Consider the following 17,636-nt stretch of genomic DNA (forward strand, 5'->3'; position numbering starts at 1 on the left):
ATTACCCTAACTTCCTTGTTAAGGTTCCACCAGTTCCCCACTCGGGTGGGAAAGAAGTATATACTTTTATAGAAGGAGCCTGAACAAGAAAGTTAGGCTATTGTTTGTTCCCCAAAAGTCACTGTGGTCAAGTGTTTTAGAACGATTGGTCATCTTCTAAATTTAGTACTGAGGGAAGGAGTGTTAGGCCGTGTCCGACTTCGGCTACAGCTACGGCTAGATCACGCACTTGTGCCTATTCTTCTACAGATACACTGATCTAGCCGAAGTCAAAGTTTCGGAACCATAGAGTTTCCAACCATCAAACTGCCAACCATAAACCGTAACTTCAAGAATTTCTTTTTTTTTCTCTTAGGAGTGCAAGTCACTGACACCAGCATATCAGTAACATCTGGTAACACTCTGCTTGAGCGTCAATCCAACACGATCGGGTTCACTCTCTCCATCTTCACCAGCTCCTCCGGGGGCAGTGTCAGCGGTCAGAATCTCTTCAACATCCACACATTCGGCAGTAATACCCCGACGGGAACCAGCAGTAGGATTTCCGAGCGTGACGTTCCGGTAAGTTCGGAGGTGGCAACTGTGCTTTGCATTCGAGCAAAATGAGTCATTTGTTAATTTAAGCATATGTTGGGATACACCAATGAGAGTATTAGTCTCCGACAATAAGCAAAGGTGTCAAGTGCCTTTATTACTGTTCAAACTCTATGTTTGATACCACATTTGGTTCAAAAGTTATGACAGTAGAAACACTAAGAGATGAGAGAGAATGAAACTGAGAATAAATTTTAACTGTTTTCTACTCTCTTCTTTTTCAATTTGCCAGGGCAACATTGGCATCACAGCAGGTGTGGTCGCAGTCATCCCAAATCTCTCCACAATGGTGGACCTGAACAATCTCCTGTGCCAACAGGTGGTTGCCCTGTGCACCGAGTTGTCTAAGGGCCCCAACGCCAATCCAGACTTCACCCTGGAACCCGTACAGTCCACAGACGCACTGCAAGACTGTGTCAACATGGAATGCAGAGGTGAATGCTTTGAATTCTTAAAGAGTTTCTGAAGACTCATCGCTCAATCGTACTAGCTAGGTCCAGCACCTTTGTATAATTGTATCGCCAAAGGCAAAGACCAGACCCATAGAATTGTTCTCTTTAATCCACAGCAAGACAATCTACTCAGCTCTCTCGCACTCATAACCATACAGTCTCTTCTTATAACAACAGAGTACAGTCTCTTCCCATAAGTCGCTGCGTTGCAATAATTTATCAATCACAGCTACATGTATAGGAAAGACAGCCTCACATTGACCTCTGACATTATGTTTATTCATTACCATCCTCCTTCCAAGGTGTGTACATCAGTGGAATGACCCTCAACCCCACGGTCAACAGGCAGCTCCTGTACGGCAACAGGAACCACGAGTTGACCTTTAACCTACGCATTCAAGCTGACTCCCCTAGTGCCAGCATCTCTGGATCTAACCTCTGGCAGCTCGTAATCTTTGCCAATAACCAACTCAACGGACTGGGTCCGAGGAGGGGTCAAGCTGTGGTCACGCTGACCCAGAGCCAGTTGAACACGGCACTTACTGAAGGGGGCCAGATTAACTTCAATAACTTACAGGTAAAATGAGGTGCCCACTGCATTGTTGGTTCCCAGCAGAATTATTGATACACAAAAACTCTGGCATTCATGAATACATTTTGATAATATTCAAAATCGTTTTCTCAGGTTACGATGGATCTGAGTTCTGTGACATCCTGTGCTGAGATCATCTACTTATGTGTGCAGCTTCAAAAGGGCCAGGCGCCCAACCCTGATTTCACCTTACAAGGCAACACAGTCCAGTGTCTCAATGTTGAATGCACAAGTAAGTCACTCTTATGAACTTTTGCAATAAGTGACAATTTTTGCGTCACTTTTAAGTAAGTCACTTTTATGAGATTTTGCAATAAGTGACAATTTTTCGTCACGGTTTGACTGTTGTTATAATGTTGGTTTTCATTTAGCTTTTGAGAAAGACTCTGCTAGGGTCGAAACGTCAGGCCATTAACTATCTTTTTGCATTTATACCATCGGTCCATTTGGTTGGTAGGTTGTTTGCATCAGGTAATTCTATATTCTCTTGAAAGGGTTTCAGCATAAAGGGGGGTTTATAGTCGGTCCCTCGATGGTCGGGCGATGGAAATCTCGACACTCGATCAAAAAAAGACACATTTTTAGGCCTCAGCGAAGACTATAAACTGTGTCTCGCGTCCAAATTTCCATCACGTGACCATCTCGTGACCGACTATAAACCGGCCTTTAGGGTTTGTGTGAGAGTCCAGACAGAAACAGTACACCTTAAGAAAAATGCATATATATTAGAATTCATGTTTTGTTTTTCTTGTTCTGTCCCTCAGGCTATGATCCCTGCGTTTCCAACCCCTGCCAAAATAATGGAATCTGCAGCCAAAATGGAAACTCATACACATGCGCTTGCAGCAATGGATGGTCCGGTACATTATGTGGAACAGGTGAGTTCTTTTCTGTGGTAATTGTACCTTTTGTTTAAAAAAAAGTTTTGTTGTTGAGAAATTGTCTGTCATCACAAAACCTGGCCGACAACTTCAAGGTTTTGCTACACTTTACTGATTTGGACTCAACTAGTCAGCATGATAAAGGTCTATCCTGGTATAACATCTTCTATAAAATAATGTTGGCCATATTTAAAGTGGTTTTCCCTCCATTATTTTCATTTTTGCAGCTGTAAATGCTTGCCTGAACCACCGGTGTGAGAATGGAGCAGTCTGTATAAACAGACAGTTCAGCTATGACTGCACGTGTACGTTCGGATGGACAGGAAACTTCTGCCAGCTTGAAGACAGTGGTAAACAAAACATCTTTTTATACTACTACCAGGCATGCAACTCTTCTCCGTTTCCACGGAATTCCGCGTTTTTGGGTTTTTTTTTAATGTGAAAAAAAAAAAAAAAAGGAAAAAAAAAAAAAGATTTTATTTTATTCAGGCTAATATATGCCTGGCATTAATAGTGTACAACTACATTCATGTAAAATAAGCCTAGTACATGCTAAAAATGCACCTTTGAAGAGCATAATAAACCTCAACATTTTCTAGGGTACCATTGTGGGTATCATGTCCCGTGGCGTTTCAGCTGCTTCGCTCGGCACTTGCCTTGTGCCTTTGAAAATTTTCCTCTTTTTTTTGCAACGGGCAGTTGCATGCCTGTACTACTAATAAAAATAGGCCATTATCAGGTGCCTTCGAACATAAATAATAATATTAATAATAATAACAACTTTAGATGTAAATAACGCATAAGGGTTCTTGGCTAGTACAGTGGCTAAGTTTGCTTGTCTGAGAGCTCTTGGCTTCACAACCAGAATAAATTATTAAGAATAAATGAAATGAAACTCAGATGAAGTCAAACAGCAGACATTTGTGTGGGGTTTCCTCCCTCATCTAAAACTTAAACTGTCTTCCTTGTTATCTATCCTTTTGGGTTCTTGGCTAGTACAATGATTATGTTTGCTTGTCTGAGAATCCTTGGCCTCACAACAGATTGTATGAATGAAATAAAATTAATAGATTAATAGAGGTACCTTAGAAGTGGTTGTCTCTGATCCTGTAAAGGCTGTAAAAAACACCTTAAATCAAAATAATTTTTCTTTCTTTTTCAAGGAGTCATTCTCTCTGGTATTCAACTCTTTCTGGCCAACCTCGGCCTCCGAGAGGGCACCACCAACAACAACCTCAACTTCAATCTCATCCTATCGAGTGACGCCTCGGGGCAGACCATCACAGGCACAGGTCTCTGGTCCTTCAACGTCTTCGGAAGCACCCAGCTGGATGGAAGCGGGCAACGCTACGCCTTGTCCACAGCACTGTACAACTCTGTCCTGGCCACTCAGTTGACCGCCGGTGGCACGTTGGCCATCAACGGGGTGCAAGTCGGTCTGGACTTGAGCCAGGTGGTTTGTAGCCAGGTGCCCTATCTCTGCGTTGAGGTGATGCCAGGGGCGTCGGCGTCACCAGCTTTCCGGCTGAGCGGGGACCGGGTAGAGTGTGCCCAGATCAACTGCCAGGGTGAATTTTTTTTTTAAATGAAAAAAATAAATTATTCAATTTTGTTTGACCACTTAAGAATGTAGCGGAAATTCTCACAAAAGCAGGAAGCTTTCTGTAAACCCAAACACTTTTGTGCACACAACCATGGTGCTTCATAGGTGCTTGGCATGTCAGGTCTGTTGTTTACATTTATCTAAAAATGAATAGTGGAACAAACTACAACAATCAATGTTTTATCTTTCCCTAGGTGTTGATATAACCAACACACAACTTCAAGTCACATCCAGCAACATAGTCTTAGAACGTGATTCCAGCAATGCGCTGAACTTAGACATGACCATCACAACGAGCCCTACGAGCGCAGGAGTCACCGGCCTCCGTCTCTGGAGAGTTACAACCTTCCTCAGCAACCAGCCGGACGGTGGTGGAACCCAGTTTGGTCAGAGCATCATCCAGTTGTCCGATGCACAGTCTGGGCTCAATCTCGTACCCGGTCAAGCGGCCGTCATGTCGGCGCTGAGAATAAACGCCAATGCCGCCAGCTTGATGTGTGGTCAGTTCGGTTATATATGCGCTCGGCTTGAGAAGAGCCCTACTGCTACCATTGACTTCACTCTCAACAGACCCTCTTATACGGCTTGTGCTCCTGTCACTTGCAAAGGTAACTATTCTTTGTGTATCTTGGACTTTGGGGAAAAAAAAGGTTTAGAGGGCTGGAATTTCACGGCTGCACCTAGGCCATTGCTGTCGTTGCCCTTCAAGTGGCCCTGAAGCCCCTCGAAAATAACCAAACATTACGGCCAAGTTTGCCGCGCTCTTTTCCCCCATGGCTGTAGTGCCCTTTTCCCCTTTAAATCTGTCTATACTATTTTTATTATCCTATAGGTGTTGAGATCACTGACGTTGTTGGAACCATTTCATCCGGTGTTCCCGTTCACTCAGACACCCCCAACAACGTCGTTGAGTTTGACATCACAGTTTCTTCTAATCCGAATGGGGCCAGCATCAATGGAGCCAACCTGTGGGAGGTCCTAGTGTTCAGCGACGCACAGGTAAAGATAAATTCAAGACAAGTCAATTTTTATTTTATACTGCTCTTTCAAAATATAACATTTGATTGAGTGATTGATTGATTTTGTTTATTGCTATTTATATACAAGTATACAATAGAAATTGCCTTGGATCTCGTGCTTAAAAAGACATTTGCAAAATATTACATAGATAATCAAAATGATAAGCACATGGACAGGAAAAAGTTAATCTATATAGAACAAAACAAAGGAGAGTGTACATGCTGTTGTAGATTAAGCCTTTCCACACACCGTGCAAAGCTTGGAAGCTTCAAACACACCTTACAATTTTTTTTTTTGATAGCTTGATGGGCAAGGCCAAACTGTCATCCAGCAAAGCGCTAACCTCCCAGGCAGTTCCGGCAGCATTTTCCTACAAGCTGGGATTGACATGGTCATCCGAGGGGCTCAGGTCAGCCTGAACCTCAATGGGATCTCCTGCAACCAGATCCCGTATATCTGCGTCCAGCTTCGGAAGGCGCCCAATCCTAGCCCGGATTTCACCTTCACGCCTGTACCTTCGGATGATGTCCTGGTGCATTGTCAGAGATTAAATTGCAATGGTGAGATGTAAAAAGAATCAAAGAATTTTCAACTGTATGTGATGGTCTCTGTGAATTTAGTCACAGTACAGGAAGGGGGACAATTAACTTTTTGATTTTCATGCCTGGCTGAAAAGAGCATTACACTTATCTTACACACTTATGTAATTTTGTGTCATAATCTGACAATTACCCGTAAGAGAGCATTTATTCTCAAAAACTACAGCCTCTCAGCAATTAATATTTTAAGGGAAGCTTTCAACCATCATTATCTTTAAAAGTTTAATGTAAATTTGTGGACGTTTGTGTTTAACCACAACTCTTTAACATGTATATTTTGACTTTATTTGATTCCATCAGCTTGTCGAAGCCAGAACTGTCTGAACGGCGCTGTGTGTGTAGACATTGATCCCGGTCTGTTTAGATGTGAATGCACACCAGGATGGACTGGAACGTACTGTGGTATAGGTAGGTTTTGATATAGCCCACAGAGGCTGGGTAGCCGTCCAATCATCAGTGCTGTACCATTCGCCATTTAAAGCTTGGTTCACTGCTACTTGCTTATGTTTCCATCCACACCCAACCCTCCCACCCCAACCCTCCACTCCTCCTTAACACTTAACAATTATCCCCTACCCCTTCCCCTCCCCGTCTTTTTCTTATTCCTTATTTCTATTGATAAGCTTAGTTATGATCATGGTTCCATTGCTATTAAAAACAAACTGTTTCAAGAGACCACCTGAGGTCAAACAAGATAGCGTACACACTGAACGTACGCAGCGTACACACCAAACGTACGCACCAACCACGTCTCTCGGCCAATATTAGGTCTTTCTTTAACCTCTGTGGCAAATTGCTCACAGTGAGATTGTAATTCCCAAGGTTTTTTTTCCTGGAATTAGCTCTGTTGTGTGAACCGAGCTACATGTATAGAGAGATTAGTTGCAATCTAACCTTTCAAAATGAGCAACTCTCGTTAATCTCCAAGGCAGTACTTAAGCGCCATCTAGCATTACAGAGTCATCTTCTGAAGACGATCAGAGCATACTGATTGAATGACCACCGGTTCTTTTCAGAACCAACACTTCTCAAAAGAGATTCACACCTGGCACTACCGCAAACCTCACTAATCATACCACCACCGTGCAAAGTTTCAAATCCTATTTGTTGATTCTGTTTCACTTATTTTGCCTGTGCTTTAACCTCCTGTTCTGCTGAACAATTCCACGGCAATCTCCTTAAAGCTTGTCTTAAAGTTGACCGTACTGTACCCTGTTGTTTGTTGCCATGCTATGTTTCTGGTCCTTTTACCCCGTCTAAATGCAGTTGCCGACTATTGTCTTACTACATCACCCTGTCTGAATGGTGGACAGTGTGTCAGCCAATCTAGCAACACCTACCAGTGTACATGTCCGCAACAGTGGGTTGGTTTACGCTGCCAAACAGGTATTGTTCAATATGTGTTTCCTTTCTTTGGCATGTTTGGGGTCGAAGGGGGGAGGAGGAGGGGCTGGGACGTAGTGGAGCAGGGGTTGGGTTGAAAAGGAAGCAAGGTCGGAGGGAGGGCGGAAGTTGAGAAGGGGTGAGGGCAGATTTCCAATAATGGTTGTTCGTGTAGCCTTATCCTTCTAATAAAAAAAAAATGATTTCATCATCCTTAACCCTCTCCATACAAGTTTTAAAATGTTCCAGTTGCAACTTCAAATAGTTTTGAAAATTTTCAAATAAATAAATCTCAATGCCCAGATAGCAATTATTAATGACGCTTTGATTGGAATCTTTTCATTGTCTATGGAAGTTTGATGTATGAAAATTGTTGACATTTTTAGTGACTTAAATTAATCTGGCTTACTGTCCCAACTGGAAGTTCAAATAAAATACATATTGTAAAGCTCTTAATGGTTTATATGGTCATCAATGATCTGTCATCATTCCAATGCCATCTTTAGACCTATATTTCAATCGTTCATTTGAATCAAAGTGATTTTCTAGCGACCGGTGCCTTTGAATGGTCCTACCAGATACTGTGTGCCATATTAATTCTCTGTTATTAATTATAATATTATATGGAAAGATTTGCGGTAACACCATGTAATGACTATCTCTAATGAGTTGGGGTGGTTCTGAAGACGATCAGAGCATACTGATCGAAACGTCAAGTTGAAACCAACGGTTCTTTTCAGAACCACCCCAACTCATTAGAGATAGTCATTACATGGTGTTACCGCAAACCTTTCCATATAAATTTCCACCATGCAAAGTTTCAAATCCTACTTAATTAAAAACCCAAACACGACGCTTTTGTGATGTCACCAAAGCTCAATATTTAGTTTTGTTTACTTTCATGGTGTCAGTTCAGTATGCTCCTTTTTACACCCTGATAAAGATTTTTCTTTACACTCTTAAAAGCAACTCCGAAATCATTTTGTTCTTGTACACAGTCCCCTCTTTTTGAAAGCCTGTATTTGATCATATTCTGCTTGTAAATCATTGCTTTCTTTGTACATGCTCTTTGCAAATCACTGCATCATCAAAGCATTCACTTAAGGAAAAATACAAAAATTCTCATCTTGCAAATCTTGTCTGCATCAAAAGAAATTCCTGAAGTCATCTAATGTCTAACGTCTTTCGCAAAATTCTTTTGTAACACGCATTATAATTCTTTCTTTAGACAATCCGTGCCTACCGAACAATCCTTGCCTGAATGGAGGTACCTGCTTCACTGATCAGAATGGAATCTACACCTGCACCTGCATCAATAACTACATCGGACAAAACTGTCAAATAGCACCAAGTAAGTTTTGTCTTGTTCATAAATCACACTCTAAGACTAATAAGACAAATTTTCCCCTATGAAATGACACTCCTTAGGACCCTCCAATGAATCTACATGTAACTACCCTATAGATTCCCTAACAAGTGAGAGTATGACCTCCCCTGACCTGTTATGACCCTCAGAACGACCCTTTAGAGAGCATGAATGACCCTCAGTATAACCTTTTAATGATCCTAGGGAGCGTCTCAAAAGTCGGGCACGTTCCTAGCGCAAAAGAACGTTCCTGCGGGCATATGCCCGCGATCCAATGGATCGCGGCCATATGCCCGCAGGATCGCAACATCATGACAAAGTATACGCGGAGCGTTCCAAAAGACCGGTCCTGTGGAACGGACAAAAGCAGCGGGGATACTCTTGCGATCCAAAAAGAACGTTCCTACCGTTCCTACTTTTGAGACGCTCCCTTACAATGACAACCAAATAAACATCCAATAGCCATGTAATGGTTGCAGCCAAGTGCAGGGCGAATCTGTCCAGAATTTATACAGTTCTCCCAGCACTCTGAGCAAAATACAAAATAATTCCCCAGATTGCACTTAAGCAATGATAGTCTCATATCTAAACATGGATAACTTTTTTCAACTGCCCTCCCTCGGTGGACTTCAATAGGTCTAGCTACAACACTGCCAATGATCCTCACTATGACCTTTTAATGACCCTAAAATGAACCTCCTCAGAGCTAGACTTGGTTCCAAGTCTTTGATCGTGGCTTTTTAGTCGTCCTGATAGCCGCTACAAACAGCGCCCTCTTGTGATCAACCTTCGTCATTTAGCCTACGATAGCTAATAATGTGGGGGCGTTTTTCGTGGCTGAGATGCAGAAGAATAACCGCGATCTGAGACTTGAATCAAGTCTGCCTCAGAGCCTGAATCGACCCTCCAAAGATTTCTATTATCTTTGTGTTTGTGTGTGCGGTGGGGCTTTTGGGATGTGGTAATTGGGATCTCTCTGGAGCTATGGAGGCATAAGCCTGACAGGTGGGGGTTTCAGGGTGGTAGATTAGCTTTGTTTTGGGGTGTGGTTCTACTTACAGGTACCCTAGTTTAAGGTCAAGCTTTATATACTCCTCAATAGGCCCAATGGGGTTAAGTGATAAGGGATCGATTCCAAAAGGCTCGAAAATTCGTCTTAAAATGAGTTGTCAAAATCGCCATAGTGATTTTGTGTTTTGACATCACACTTTGCTAAGCAATTAACTTGTACAAATTTGTGACTGTTTTAATTTTGATTAATTCAGTGTTGAACAAAGAAAGCTCAACTATGAGAGCTAGATTTGAACTTCTGATCTCTGGCGGCACATTCATGACAGAGAAATCCCACTCTAAACAACTTGTCTTTGTTCAATCAAAACTTATTTAAAATCTACCAATCATAAGTGATTTCTTTGAATAATTTAACCACTTATTACTGTGTGATTACTTTTTTGTTACATTTTGGGACGAGATGGATTACCGTTTTTCCTTCACTTGCAGCCCAGGCTCAGCTAATTCATGAGTTCATTGCATGGTAGTATTGAATCCCCTACCACCCCTCTTACCACTCCCACTCCCCCTTCCCTCAAACACACAGACACCAACCAGATAAATGCTAGTTAACATTATTACCTTTAACATTAACCCCCCCCCTGTACTACAGCTCTGATAAAGGTCATCTGACACCAATTGTTTATCTTCCAGTTTAGGAAACGTAATGCTGTTGGTTTTTGATGGATTCATTGGAGAGGAAAAAATACCACAGGGGATATGATTAATATTCTGTAGCCAGTTCTAACAATTTGGTGCTTTTTTATCTCTTCCCCAATTCCTTCCCTCCCCCTTGTTTCATTGGCCATGGTCCCGCCCCTCCCTGTTCACTCTCTTTCTCTTTCGTTGCTTCTATTCGCTTTCTTTTCACTTTCCTTCCCCCCAAAAGACCCTTGCGTTAGTACCCCTTGCCAAAATGGGGGTATCTGTGAGCGAATTGGCCTAGGGTCCAACTATGAGTGCCTCTGCACGTTTGGCTTTGAAGGACAGTTCTGTGAAACTCTACTAGGTTGGTGTTCATTCATGTTTGTAAACAAAAAAAGGCTCTTTTGACCAATCTTAGCATTCAACTTGTGTCACATTGTTTCCATTTTGGCCAATGAAAGGCAAAAGTCACTAAAAAACTACTACATTTGGGGGATTACCCCCGCACATGGTTTATTTTTTTAAACTGCATTTATTTTACTTTGTATTTATCTAGAAAAAAAGCCACAGTATATTCAAAATTTATATTTGAAATTCTCTTTTTTAAAGATCTCACTTCAGTAGTGATTTGTATCAGCTAAATACGTTTTTGATTTAGTTTTGTTTAAAAACTCAAAAAAACAAAACAAACCCAGCCCCACAAATATTGTAGTTACTCAAAACTTATTGCCATAAAAATCTCAAAAATTATCAAAAACATGGAAGGTTCAAAGCACAGCGTTTTTTTTCTACAAAAGACAAAACCCCACAAGTTCTATATTATGTAAATACAAGATTTGAAAAATAACTCTTGAAGATGACAAATTTTATAATCCTTCTTACTTCATCTTCCTCTACTCCTTTGTTCCTGGTTTTGAAATCTTCCTTCCATCAATTCTACAATCCCTTCTGTACCCCCTCTCCTTGGTTCGCCTCAATCCCCCTCCCCTTGCTCCCCGTTCCATCGCTCTTTCTTAGATCCCTGCGTTAGTAGCCCATGCCTGAACGGAGGTAACTGTAGCGGAATTGACATGACCTATGTCTATGAGTGTCAATGTACCGAGGAATACGAGGGCATCAACTGCCAATCCAGGAAAAGTAAATTCCCAGAGAGAATTTCTGTGTGTAAAAACCACCGCCACTGCTAACCTATCCATCTACATTACAAACAAAACAAATTGCTTAGAGAGGTTTGCGGTTGCACCATGGGTACATGTAAATCTCTTTTGAGTCGTGTTGGTTCTGAGAAGAACCGCTGGTTATTGACTCAATGTTCCGATCAGTATGCTCTGATTGTCTTTAGGACCATCCTCTCCCTGAAGACGATCAGAGCATACTGATCGAAACTTCGAGTCATAACCACCGGTTCTTTTCATAACCAACTTAACTCGGCAGGGATTTTCACATGGCATTACCGCTAGCCTCTCTCAGGTATACTTCCACCATGCAAAGTTTCAAATTCTACTTAAAGCAAATCATTGATTGTTGTTAGCATCTTGTGTTCACATTGCACTCAATTCTCAAGTCTGTTGTCATACATGTATTTCTGCCACCATGGTGTTGTACCCTGTGTCCTTGATATTGGTGTTTGTTGTAACGAAAAAGCACCAGGGGTTGACTTCACAAAACTCTTCCTAACTTAGGATCGATTCCAGGATTTATAATGAGTCCCAACCATAAGATTGATCCTACGCGCGATCGATCCTCAAGGATCGATTTTCACAAATCCAGTTTAAGCAATAAATGTGTTCTTTGTATTTGGAAACAATAGACCGATCCACTAAGCTCGGCCCCATTGTGTATTGACCAATCACAATACAACGAAGGTCCGACAAATAAGGTCCGACATGCGTGCGCATATCTTGGCAGAGTTGTGCAGAAAGGCATTGTAGAGCCCCACGTGTTCTTGCTCACACGTGCGTCGTGGGCGGAGCCTAATGGATCGGTCTATTGTTTGTATCTCTGCACACTTTGATGACTTTCACTGCACCCTTCCTTCCTTTTTACCAATTAAACAAATTTATTTTAAAATTTATATATTTAATCTGCACCATCTGCTAAAGGTTTACTTGCTTCACTCCTGTTTCATTTCTCAATGCGTCCAGTCAACCGTTTGTCAGCATTCATGCATCGTGCATCTCAACCGATTTTTGTTGGTGATGGAAATGTTCCCAACAGTGCCAACTTATGTTTGATAGTAATGTGTGTGGCGCCCAGCGGGGTGGTGCGATAGTTAAAGGATTTGGGTACTTTTTGTACCACAAAACACAATGTTCACAGACTGAATAACAGATAGTAGAAGGCTTCCCTTAAAATATTACTTACTGAGGGAGGGGAGTGGAATTCGATGGGAGTATCATTGGCGTAACAAGCAGTGTTCAGAATGTTGGTTCGAATCCCTGTCAAGGCGCTCTTTAAGTGTGTAACTGTCAAACTTGTCATGTGAGGAGCTGTGTTTTTGGTGATGGGGAAAATTGACATTTGTCATGGTTTGCTGTGAAGTTGTAACTTTGTTTCACATTAACTTCAATTAACTTCATTGGTTTTGTTTCACATGTGTTTTTGATTTATGTTTCTCTGTGGAGGGTGGCATTGTTTGACATCGTTTTAGCTTCAGCGTAATTTCTATCTTTGCTAATATTTATTTCATTTTCTTCATTCTTTCATAAATTTTGTCCTCGCTTACACATCCACATACATGAGTTATTGAATTTTCTGCACCCTGAATATTGTGTTGTAGTCGTGAAAAATTGTTTCTTTTTATTACTATTTTATTTCCAGAGCAGTGGCATAGCTATTTGTGGAACCCAATTTGCATAATGCATGTAAGCACAAAAAGTTGCTTAGCACAAACAACTTTTTGCTTAACCAAAATGTACTAGAACACCATATAGCAGAATTTTCTGCTTAAACAGTTTTATGACAATTGTAAACAAACTCACTCACTGAAAAAGATTGTTTCCAAGTTTTGGTGGCCTGACTCAAAAATTATTGAATGGTGCTTTCCCATAGTTTGAACTTTCATTCAAAATCTTCAAAATAAGCCTTTTAATGTCTGAGGCTAACAACCACTCCAGTCTTTCAGTCAATCATGCTTGTGCTTTATTAGCAGCATTCTAAGTCTAGTTGGAATTACAAAGGTCATAGGTTTGAACCCCATCGAGATATATGCCTTTGATTTTTTACACAGAACTCAGGAAAGTACTGAGTATACAATGCATACACATATTTTAGAGTAAAGGGTTAAACCAAAATGAGTATTCTTTATCCCTGATGCAAATTTGTGACTATTCTAATTCTTGACTGTGTTTTCTTTTACATTCAGATCCCTGCGCCAATAATCCTTGCCTTAATGGTGGAATATGCAACCGGATCGGAACAAACTACCAGTGTGCTTGCAACGTAGGGTACACTGGAACAAACTGTGGAATTCTAATCAGTAAGTTTAATATAAACAGGAAGCAAACAAAAACATAGCCCAACATACCTTCCAGGAAAAATACTGAGCCTCGAACATCACTGAGTGACGGAGATGAGCGCTGTTTAAAAAGCCACTGTTATTTAATATTATTTATAGATATAATTCTTTTTCCCTCTACCTCATTCAGATCCTTGTGACAATAACCCATGCCTAAACAATGGTCAGTGTTTCTGGGGTGGTTCCAGCTTTGTGTATCAATGCCAGTGTGCTTCGGGCTACAGTGGAGACAACTGCCAGATATACAGTAAGTTAATATCAAGTTTAGAAATCAAAAATTACATTTAAAGGGATAGTATGTACCTTTGGTTTGTGGAACCATTTGATTGTTTTAATTTTATATAAGTACAGATAATATATACAATTAAACTAACCTGTGAAAGTTGATTACAAAAAGTTGTAGTGTTTTTGAGATATCTCTAAAAATCTGTAGTGGTTATATACGCAGGAAAAATAACCTGTAGTTGGAAACAGTTGGAACACACAATCTGAGAAACATAGGTGACAGTAACATTTCGCAGATTCAAATTTTTGGGAGATACAAACTTATTTATTTTTCCATAACACATTATTTTAAAGTGCAAAGATTCTACAAATGCTTCATTCTCTCAAAACCTGCTGTTCTCCTAGCTAAGTAAATTTGTATTGCCTTTAATTTTAAACAGGAATATGCACCTCTGAGTCTTAACCATCATTCCTCTTGAAACCTTTTTCTCTTGAAGATAAATATTTATTTGTATTTTTCTAGATTTGTGTCTAAACTTCCCGTGCCAGAATGGAGGTGTCTGCTCCCAGGCTGGTTCCTCCTTCACTTGTCAATGTGCACCAGGTTACACTGGTAACACTTGCTCATCAGTAATAAGTAAGTATTAAAGACAGTGTACCGGCCAGTCTTATTACAGTGCGCCCTCTATAGTTTACCTTCGAAGAGGCTGTTTTCTGCCAAATTGTAACTGTCGCACTATCTTTTCTTTTTGACAGATTTTTGCCAGACCAACATCAACCCATGCCAGAATGGAGGCACGTGCTTATCTGTTGGAACTAGTTACCAATGTCAGTGTCTTGCGGGTTACACTGGTAACCAATGTACTACTGTCATAATAAGTGAGTATTCAAACCCAACTACCAATGGTACTTGTTGAGGCCTGGTTCTCAATAATTTTACCAAGATGAAATCTGAGCTAGAATTATCAAGAACTGGGGGTGGATTTCGCTTAGAGTTAAGACTCGTTTTATCTTGAGTTAGGCTGAGTTAGAGGAGCCTTAAGTCTGTAATAACTGCTAGGATTGGTCATAAGTTAGGACTACCTTTGTGAAATCGACCAAGAAATGTGATTTTGTTGTTTGTGACTACTTACCTGCTGTTGTTTGCTCAGTAAGTTCAATTTGTCTGACCCTCTTTTTTAAGACTTTTTTTTCTCTCTTGAAGATAAATATCTATTTGTATTTTTCTAGATTTGTGTCTAAACTTCCCGTGCCAGAATGGAGGTGTCTGCTCCCAGGCTGGTTCCTCCTTCACGTGTCAGTGTGCACCGGGTTACACTGGTAACACTTGCTCATCAGTAATCAGTGAGTATCAAAGACAGAATACCAGCTACCCTGGAGAGGTTATTATGGGCTCCACATAAAAACTTTACACTTGCAACTCAACAGAAAAATTGTGATCTGAAAATATTTGACATAAATGTGAAAAAAAAACATTTGCCAGCCTCGTTAAAAAAAAAAACTCCTGAAGTTACTAACGCAAAGGATTGTTATTTTTCTCTTTCTTTTTGACAGATTATTGCCAGACCAACATCAACCCATGCCAGAATGGAGGCACGTGCTTATCTGTTGGAACTAGTTACCAATGTCAGTGTCTTGCAGGTTACACTGGTAACCAATGTACTACTGTCATAATAAGTGAGTATTCAAACCCAACTACCAATGGTACTTAAAGACATCTTGGGTAGTTGTCAAAGACCAATATTCTCACTTGGTGTATCTCAACGTATGCAAAACAACAATTCTGTAAACAATTTGGACTCAAATTGACATTGAAGTTGCAGGAGAATAACGAAAGGAAAAACACCCTTGTTGCACAAATTTGTGTGCTTTTAGATGCCTAAAAAGAGCTCCAGGCCTGAAGAAAATTACCCCTTTCCTAGGCGATACTGTTCATTTTGCTTCATCATTTGATGGTCTTTTGGTGTTTTCTTTGTGTAGATGCGTGCGTAAGCATTCCGTGTCTGAATGGTGGTTTGTGTTCCCAGTTTGGCTCAGGGTACCAGTGCCAGTGTCAGCCAGGCTACAGTGGTCTAACTTGTGGTATAGTACAGAGTGAGTATATTGCTGTAATGCATTGTGAATTTTATTAAGTGTGTCCGGAAAACTGGTTACCTGTAACCTTTATAAAATGTGTTTAGAAAACGCTAGGTTTTATTAAAAATGTGTCCTGAAAACTAGCTACCTTGAAGTTTTAAGAAACGTGTCCAGAAAACTTGTTACCCGTGAGTTTTATAAAGTGTGTCTAGAAAACAGTTTCCTGTGAGTTCTTAAAAAATGTGTTTGGAAAACTAGTTACCTGTGAGTTTTATTAGATGTGTCCAGAAAACTAGTTTAAAATTGTGAGTTTCATAATGCATTCGGAAAACTTGTTACCTTTGAGTTCTGAAAAATGTGTCCAGAAAACTAGTAATCAGTAAGTTTCATATATTGAGTCCAGAAAACTATGAGTTTCATAAAATGTTCCCAAAAGTTGAGTTTTATGAAATGCGTCCAGAAAAAAAGTTACTTTTAAGTTTTATCAAATGATGAAAGAAAAAGAAACCAGTGAGTATTATAAAATGTGTCCAGAAAACCAGTAGAACCCGTGAGTTTTATTAAACCTATCCAGAAAACTAATTACCTGTAGTTTGTATTTAGTGCGTCCAGAAAACCAGTTAACTGTGAGTTTTGCAAATTGCATTGTGGGTTTTATTATGGAAGACTTTAGCCAGAGGTTAGGGCATACGCAGAAAGGGGCGTAGGGGCGAAGACTACATTCTTGAATCTAGCTGCTCACTTGTCACGCTACCTTTTCTTTTTGACAGATGTTTGCTTCACCAGCAACCCTTGCCAGAATGGAGGCACGTGCTTATCTGTCGGAACTAGTTACCAATGTCAGTGCATGGCAGGTTATACTGGTAGCACGTGCGCTAACATAGTAATAAGTGAGTATTCAGACCCTTTTACCACTCGTACTTTGCGTGCGTTCGATTAGCTTTCAATGACAACCCCGCGGTACTCATTTGGGTGAGCAACAACAGCTGACAACAGCTAATCGAAACGAGGTCACACACCTCGGGCCAGCCCTAAGTGACCCGTTCCACAAGCAGGGCACTTGGGGATTGGAGCATGTCAGTTGACTGTGGGATTTTAGTGGAGGATTGTTTGCTAATACAATAGTGCAAATGAAATATCCATGTTTCTTTTTATTACAGATCCCTGTCTGAACAACCCATGTCAGAACGGTGGTGCATGCCAGAGTGGGACTGGGTCAACTTACACGTGCCAATGCTTGATCGGGTACACAGGACTTAACTGCCAAACCCAATTGAGTAAGTTTACAAAAAAGAGCAAATAGTCATCACTGCAATAACTATCTTTCTGAAAGTTTATATATACTCAGCGCCTTGAGTACCTCGTTTAGTAGATGTACATGTGTATACTATGAATTGATATTATTTGTTGTATGAATGGAAAACAGACAAACGAACAATAAAACAAACAAACAAACAATACCTAAACAAACACTATTTTAACAATTGGTTCTTTGTTGTTTTGTTGAAATAAAGCCGGATGTGCAAGCAACCCATGTATGAATGGAGGCAATTGTTTACAAGTTGGATCCGGATACCAATGTCAGTGCTTAGCGGGTTACACAGGAACTAGGTGTAGCATATCGCTAAGTGAG

At 40.6% G+C, this 17,636-nt stretch overlaps 1 protein-coding gene across 1 annotated transcript in view; it reads left to right on the forward strand.

The window, feature by feature from the left end:
* The window catches only part of LOC139953154 (uncharacterized), a 95,962-nt gene that overhangs the window by 13,617 nt on the left and 64,709 nt on the right, over positions 1–17,636 (forward strand). The window contains exons 10-34 of the mRNA XM_071952581.1: positions 356–561; positions 827–1,028; positions 1,349–1,623; positions 1,732–1,870; positions 2,403–2,516; positions 2,747–2,869; positions 3,683–4,087; positions 4,317–4,730; positions 4,955–5,121; positions 5,444–5,702; positions 6,042–6,149; positions 7,008–7,127; positions 8,353–8,475; positions 10,430–10,549; positions 11,203–11,322; positions 13,550–13,663; positions 13,833–13,949; positions 14,451–14,564; positions 14,684–14,806; positions 15,158–15,271; positions 15,482–15,604; positions 15,908–16,021; positions 16,774–16,893; positions 17,164–17,280; positions 17,518–17,631. Coding sequence (XP_071808682.1) covers positions 356–561; positions 827–1,028; positions 1,349–1,623; positions 1,732–1,870; positions 2,403–2,516; positions 2,747–2,869; positions 3,683–4,087; positions 4,317–4,730; positions 4,955–5,121; positions 5,444–5,702; positions 6,042–6,149; positions 7,008–7,127; positions 8,353–8,475; positions 10,430–10,549; positions 11,203–11,322; positions 13,550–13,663; positions 13,833–13,949; positions 14,451–14,564; positions 14,684–14,806; positions 15,158–15,271; positions 15,482–15,604; positions 15,908–16,021; positions 16,774–16,893; positions 17,164–17,280; positions 17,518–17,631 — 4,065 coding nt within the window. The remainder of the gene's footprint in view (positions 1–355; positions 562–826; positions 1,029–1,348; positions 1,624–1,731; positions 1,871–2,402; positions 2,517–2,746; positions 2,870–3,682; positions 4,088–4,316; positions 4,731–4,954; positions 5,122–5,443; positions 5,703–6,041; positions 6,150–7,007; positions 7,128–8,352; positions 8,476–10,429; positions 10,550–11,202; positions 11,323–13,549; positions 13,664–13,832; positions 13,950–14,450; positions 14,565–14,683; positions 14,807–15,157; positions 15,272–15,481; positions 15,605–15,907; positions 16,022–16,773; positions 16,894–17,163; positions 17,281–17,517; positions 17,632–17,636) is intronic.

Source organism: Asterias amurensis, chromosome 21 (genome assembly GCF_032118995.1).
Source record: "Asterias amurensis chromosome 21, ASM3211899v1".
NCBI lineage: Eukaryota > Metazoa > Echinodermata > Asteroidea > Forcipulatida > Asteriidae > Asterias > Asterias amurensis.